Below are 7,615 nucleotides of genomic sequence, written 5' to 3'. Positions count from 1 at the left end.
TTATCCCAACCATTTATTCAGACAGACCGTCTAAACCAAAGTGAGCTCTTACGTAAAACTTCTGAAAAAAAGAAAAAGGGGAACATAAAAAGGCAGGATTTGTAGTCGTAGATTTTGTTTGGAATGGCGGTGCCACGGCCTCATGGACTTCGATTCCCTGGGAGAAAGGTGACGGGGCAGGGATGGGAACAGGGTGTGACTAAATTACATAGCGAACAGGATGAGGAACGCCACCATGAGACAGAAGAGCCCCATGGCCTCGGACAAAGCAAAGCCCAGGATGGCATAGGAGAAGAGCTGCTGCTTCAGGGAGGGGTTCCTGTCAACAAGAGAACGAGGACTGGAAGTTAAGCTTTGGCTGGACGACAGCACCAGTAGCAAATTGTTAGTTAATTATATGAACAGGCTCACACTTCATCAATACTCTTGCGGTAAAACATTGCATTTCTCTACCACCCACATAATCACAAATATTATTTTTCATCAAGTTTTGCTTCTGAATCTGCTCACTCCCACAAAGGGTTGAATTCCTTTTCGTTCATCAGTTACCTGGCATAGCCGATGATCAAGCTGCCGAACACAGTTCCAATTCCAGCCCCTGATCCAGCCACTCCCACTGTGGCGGCTCCAGCGCCGATGAACTTGGCAGCCGTGTCTATGTCTCTGGAGACAGCGCTGGTCTGGAACCCCCGGGTTAGAAGAGAGGCCTCACCAACAGGCAATAGGGTCTGGGGAAGATGCAGTGGCAGAGCAGTCAAAATCAGAACATAGAGAAGCTTGAGAATGACATGGAACCGAGACAACCATACAGGTGTAGATCGTATAAACACCCATCCCTCAAGTTTAAAAATCTAGGCGCACAGAAATTTGAGCACTATGAAAAATCTCAGGTAATAAAGCTAAAATCCCTTAATTTCTCTTTGCACACTGGTGCTCCCAAATTTTAATTCCACAGAAAAATATTGAAGGCGGATAAAGTGGTCACACTGGAGAGTCCTGAAGGGACCCGTGGAAATGGTCACAAGGAGACATAGGCACAGGTCACGTTAGTATTTCACCAGACAAGGATTCAAAATGATCTGGTGTTCAGGATAAATACAACTGAAAAGAAAATAAGGGTTACGGAAGTGTTGAAAAACAAACCTTATGAACAAGTGGCCTTATCACAAAAAGGGGCAATTGGCAAAAGGTTTACACAAACCTAAGCACAGAATTGTAAGCAATGTTACGGTCACAGGGTTTCATTTAGGTTTGAAGAGAGGCTCACCTGCTGCTCACTTCTGGCTTCAGGTCTGTTGAAGACTGAGACCGAGACTGGCCGGGCGAGGACTCTGGACCCCCCACGCAGCTGCAAGAGACAACTACACATCAGACTCCTAGACAGACTTAGAAGCTTGTAACAAGCTCTACTTAAGTCATTACTATCAGACTGCCAAATGTAGATTACCCTGAGGTGAGTTTCTGGAGCACGCCAAGATTATGACCCTACAGAGTTGCATCTAATAGTCTAACATCTAGGAAGATAGAGGCATCAAGACTGTTAGAATGGCAATATCATGATTAGGGTTGCAAAGGGTCAAAAACCTTCTGGTAAATTTCCATGGGAAGTTAAGGCCGGGAATTTTGCTTAAATTCATCAAAAAAAGTTAGTGAACTTTGTGGGATACACAAGGTAATTCTAGGTCGTGTGGCAAATTCTGGTTAAACTATCTCCAATTCAATGGAATTGCAACCCTCTGTATGCACAGTGCATTTTTCCCCATCACATGTACAGCTGAGTCTCAAGATCTTGCCCACTAATGAGATGCTATTGAGCCCACGCTACTACACTGAGCCAAGGACTACATGCTTACAATATTGGATGGGGTGAATATATTTTAAGACAATTTTGTTAACTGGTAAATAGTAGCCTACAGCAAAGTGTTTAAATAATTTAACAATTTCTGCTAGTTAGTTTTAGCTTGCTTGAGCCTGCTAACTGAGGTGTTAATTCACCTGTTTCCATACAGGTTTAATTTTAAAACATCTTACAGAAAGAGTTGTTTAATTTAACCGCTTAACTATTTATCTGTACATGGAATTGTATTTTTTTTTACTCTTTTCTAATCTTTACAGGAAAGTGCCACAGGCACTGATGTGTGGAGACATTTCAGTGCAGTTAATGTATAAGGAAAAGCGGTGTACATTTGCAAATACTGTGCCAAATCATGTGAAGAAAACAAATGCAGAATCTGGCCAAGTGCATAAAGTTCCCTCAGCGCTCACAACCGCTGGCAAGTCACTCTACTTCTATGCAAGGTGAAAATTATGAATAGACACTTTATCGATAGCAACAGCTCATGGTCCTCCTGGAATCAGAAGTTTTGTTTGACTCAATGGAGGAACGTAGTCAGAAAGGCTGATAAAGGTCTTGCTCGAGCTGTGCACACAACTGGTTCACCTCTGACGCTCACAGGCAATGTGTATTGGAAGAGATTTCTGGACGTTCTTCGCCCAGCATACACCCCTCCAACCAGACATGCTTTATCTACTAATTTGCTGGGTGCAGAGTTCAAGTGAAGGTCAAGCAAATCAGAGAAAGCAGACTATGGCAATCTCTGATGGGTGGTCAAATGTTCGTGGGCAAGGAATAATTAACTACGGCATCTCCACCCCTCAACCAGTATTCTACAAGAGCACAGACACCGGTCTCTTCAGTGCAGATGCGCTGAAGGCAGTCAATGACCTTGGACCATAGAAGGTATTTGCACTGGTGACAAACAATGCTGCAAACTTGAAGGCAGCTTGGACTAAAGTAGAGTACTACCCTCACATCACACCCATTGGCTGTGCTGCTCATGCATTAAATCTGTTGCTCAAGGACATCATTGCACTGAAAAGAATGGCTACACTCTACAAGAGAGCTAAGGAAATGTTGGGTATGTGAAGAGTCAAGTTATAGCAATCTATGTCACCAAGCAAAGTGAGAAGAATAAGAGCACCACATTGAAGCTGCCCAGCAACACCCGTTGGGGTGGTGTTATCATCATGTTTGACAGTCTCCTGGACGGGAAGGAGTCTCTCCAAGAAATGGCCATATCACAGTCTGCCGATACAGACAGCCCCATCAAGAGGATCCTACTGGATGATGCATTTTGGGAGAGAGTGGTAAGCAGCCTGTAACAGTATCCATTGCACAGATTGAGGGAGACAATGCCATCCTGTCTGATGTTGACTCTGTAGAGTCTGTACTGCCCTGCCCACTTCACGGTTAGTCCAAGCAGAGGAAACTGAAGTGTGAAGACCACTGCCTGAAGCCCATACACACCACAGCGTACATGTTGGACCTGGTGCAGAGATCAAAAAGGCATGTGGTGTAATCACTACCGGTAAGGTTCTTGGCAGTCTGGCGACGTACACTTCCAAGCAAGGGCTTTGGCAGTCGTGCCAACATCTCAGCCACCTGGTGGAAGGGACTTTGTGGAATTGACGCTCTTTACCGTTACCTCCATGGGTCTTCCAAATGGACAATGACCCCAAGCATACTTCCAAAGATGTGGCAAAGGGCTTAAGGACAAAAAAGTCAAGGTATTGGAGTGGCCATCACAAAGCCCTGACATCAATCCTATAGAAAACATGGGCAGAACTGAAAAAGCATGTGCGAGCAAGGAGGCCTACAAACCTGACTCAGTTACACCAGCTCTGTCAGGAGGAATGGGCCAAAATTCACCTAACTTATTGTGGGAAGCTAGTGGAAGACACCCCGAAACATTTGTCCCAAGTTACATTTAAATACTAATTGAGTGCATGTAAACTTCCGACCCACTGGGAATGAAATAATAACTTGCGACTATTATTCTGACATTTCATATTCTTAAAATAAAGTGGTGATCCTTACTGACATATGACAGGGAATTTTTACATGCTAGATCTAGACTGATAAGGCACAACTGGCAGAGCATCAAACAGGTGACATTGTAGTTTCAAAGAACACATACCACAGCAGGTGAGGTGACAAACTTAGCACAGGCGTACATGGCTGGTGCCTGTGAAGAGAAGAGAAATTACATTTTTACAACTTCTAATTCTGCCTTTTTTTACAATGGAAGGCATGCACAATTCTTAGCTACAGCCCACCACCTAAACCAGCTCTACACTGCTAAAGGTAGAGTAAAGGTGACCTGAGCTGTAAGTGTAACCAGTCAAGCATTTGACCATGTGCATCCGGGAAGAGGATTTGCAAAAAGCAGACTAAAGTCCTGTAGTAAAATCTGACTGTATAAGCTCGAGGTGACAACTCCGCACAAATAAAGAGTCAAGTTACAAAGTTACAATCTTCACACCCAGGCCATAAGACTATTTGATTAAGTGAAATTGCATGAAAAATAGCAAGGCTTGTTTGAATGCGGCAAGACGCCAATGAAGTATTAAAGAAAAACATATTTCAAAACACTAAATTGGGTGCTGAACTATGATCAACTTCGACATCCAGAGATGTCTAAAACTAATTAATCCAATTGCGTTGGTAGCGAGGTAGTGTATTAGCGCCTGCGCGCATAAGGCCCAGACAGGCAAGCTAGCCTTCTAGCTATGAATTAATACAAATCTAACTAGCTAAATTCAGTGTAAAAGATAATACTTTTAGTGCAGTACACCCCCGTCGCCATTCCGCCCCTGGGCCGGCAACGTTAACATTAGCACAAAATACAAATGAAGGATTCACCATGGGGAAACCTAAACTATCCCAAATCAAATGTCCATGCGCGAATGGGGCTTATTAAACCCATGTCACATGCAGTGAGGGTAGCAGCGATTTGCAAAAAGGACGAAAGATTGAAACGCTAGTTGACTGACCTGGGTAACGTTAGCCAGAGCTAGCTACGTTTAAGATACTTCAGGCGGACACTGCTAACGTTAACAGATAGGTGGGAGCAATTGGCTAGCCAGCTCCAGACGTGAAGGTCAAAAATGACCCAGACACCAATACAGGATTTAAAGACAAGGACGCGGCATTTGGTACAGGACACAAACTATAGCATTTGATAGAAATTGTTAAACGTCCTTCTCAATCCTCAGGGACATGAATCCATAATGACCGAAAACATGCACTGGTTCACTAGGCCCAGATATGGACGAGCAAGTCAGACATTTTGCAGAAGCTTCACCTCATCTTAGAATCGGTTGTACTTCACAATGCATGGATTCGCAAGTTAACATTTGCATGTTTATTTCCCAACAGTATACGCGGCTGCCCATGTAGACACTTCTCTGGTAAGAATTCAACAGCACGAATAGTCACTGTAAAATGTCATTCTTGGGAAGAAATCATTGAATGGCGGTCAACTTCACCTACAATGCATGGATAACGTTAGCTAGCTAGCATGCTAACAATTTCTATTCGTCCCAGCAATGCAGACAGGACATTTCAAAATATTCACAACGCGATTATAAGCTTTGCGAAATGACAAAAATATGTCACACTGAAACCCTAAACTACTAACTCACCTTAATGTTACAGTACACACGGGGTCCTCGATTACTAGCTCACAGCAAGCAGTCAATGTGCACTCTGACAACTGTCACCTTGTTATTTATAAGCTTGGTGCATACGTCCTAAACGTCCATTGGACAAAAGGAAACCTCCTTCGACTGTGATTTCCTTTTTATATTGTCACTACTTTTAACCTAGCCTATAATGGAGCTTTCAATGAACTACAATAATTGCAATTGGTTGACAGTATTTTTGGGCGGCTGGGGGACTCGAACGCTAAGGTATAGTAAGAATGGACTCGAATCCTATTCCCTTTCCCCATTGGACCATATTTCCGTTAACCTTTCAAACTACATCCAGTGTCCTCGATTTCTATAGGACAGTGTATAGGACGTCCCGCCTACTTCCAAAATCTTAGGAGTAAAGGAAATTCTGTCCGCTTTAAATGACACTCTGCTTGTAAAGGCTTCATACAATCATCTATAACCATATGTTATACTTTATAAAGGGTTCATAGGTGTGGCATTAATGTGTGACATAACCACCAATGTCAAATGTGACATAACCCACTATGTCAAATATGACATAAACATGTGCTTTACAAAGGGTGGCATAAGCAACGCTTAATAATGGCCTTATAAATCATTCAATTGAGGCGTCACAAAGCATGCATCTTGGTAGAGCATTGCAATGCCAGGATATTGAGTTCAATTCTTGGGACCACCCAACCATATAAAAATGTATTCATGTATGACTGAAAGTCGCTTTGGATAAAAGTGTCTGCTAAATTTGATATATTATATTATATTTCCCAAAAACATTTCTAGGATGGCCAAACCTTTTTCCCTCTTGGGTGTATAGTCAATATGGGACCTGACCTCAACTTCCCCAAAAACGTTGTGCTGCAGGATGACACACTTTAAAATGCAGTCATTCAAAGCCAAAACCATTGGTATGGCTCTTTTAAAATCCATAAAATAGTTTTACCTAATTCTGTTTTTCCAAAAATCAGTTATTTTGGTTTTGCTTTTCCAGGTTTCACAATTTTTTTCAGATTTTCCACAGTTAACACTTTTTTAATAGAAAAACAACTAAATTGGATTTTCTGTGTTCACAATAGTTCTTAAACCACATCAGGGGATGGCATTTGAGGTCTGGGAAAAATCTAAGAAATTCAATTTTTTAATGTTGCTGCCCTTTAATTCAGTGAGCATGCCACTGTTGTTTGGTCAGTGGTTTTCTTTAGTGCAGTAAGCGCACATGTAAAGTGAACACTCCATATTATTCAGAGTCCCATGAAATGACACCATATACAGTGCCTTCGGAAAGTATTCGGACACCTTGACATTTTCCACATTTTGTTACTTTACAGCCTTATTCTAAAATGTATTAAATAAAAACAATTCCACACCAATCTACACACAATACCCCATAATGACAAAGCAAAAACAAGGTTTTAGACATTTTAGCAAATTTTTATAAAAATAAATAAATAATAATATCTTATTTACATAACCATTCAGACCCTTTGCTATGAGACTGGAAATTGAGCTCAGGTCCATCCTGTTTCCATTGATCATCCTTGAGATGTTTCTACAACTTGATTGGAGTCGACCTGTGGTAAATTAAATTGATTGGACATGATTTGGAAAGAGACACACCTGCCTATAAAGGTCCCACAGTTGACAGTGCATTTCAGAGCAAAAACCAAGCCATGAGGTCGAAGGAATTGTCCTTAGCACTCTGAGACAGGAGTTGGTCAAGGCACAGTTCTGGGGAAGGGTACCAAAAAATGTCTGCAGCATTGAAGATCCCCAAGAACACAGTGGAATCCATCATTCTTAAATGGAAGAAGTTTAGAACCACCAAGTCTCTTCCTAGAGCTCGTCGCCCGGCCAAACTGAGCAATCGGGGGAGAAGGGCCTTGGTCAGGGAGGTGACCAAGAACCCAATGGTGACTCTGACAGAGCTCCAGAGTTCCTCTGTGGCGATGGTTGTCCTTCTGGAAGGTTCTCCCATCTCTGCAGCACTCCGCCTATCAGGCCTTTATGGTAGAATGGCCAGACGGAAGCCACTCCTCAGTAAAAGGCAAATACTCTCAGACCATGAGAAACAAGATAATCTGGTCTGATGAAACCAATATTG

General features: G+C 42.4%; 1 protein-coding gene across 1 annotated transcript; it reads right to left on the bottom strand.

Moving 5' to 3' along the window:
* LOC112225929 (ATP synthase F(0) complex subunit C3, mitochondrial) lies at window positions 1-5,639 on the bottom strand. Its single transcript, XM_024390065.2, has 5 exons — window positions 5,485-5,639; window positions 3,978-4,025; window positions 1,268-1,348; window positions 550-728; window positions 1-319 (listed from the first exon to the last, which is right to left on the bottom strand). Exons 2-5 carry the CDS (start codon window positions 4,014-4,016, stop codon window positions 205-207), a joined length of 414 nt encoding a protein of 137 aa, XP_024245833.1. The 5' UTR covers window positions 4,017-4,025; window positions 5,485-5,639; the 3' UTR covers window positions 1-204.
* Window positions 5,640-7,615: the final 1,976 nt, after the last annotated feature.

Source organism: Oncorhynchus tshawytscha, linkage group LG27, assembly GCF_018296145.1.
Source record: "Oncorhynchus tshawytscha isolate Ot180627B linkage group LG27, Otsh_v2.0, whole genome shotgun sequence".
NCBI lineage: Eukaryota > Metazoa > Chordata > Actinopteri > Salmoniformes > Salmonidae > Oncorhynchus > Oncorhynchus tshawytscha.
This window is presented reverse-complemented; position numbering and strand designations above follow the sequence as displayed.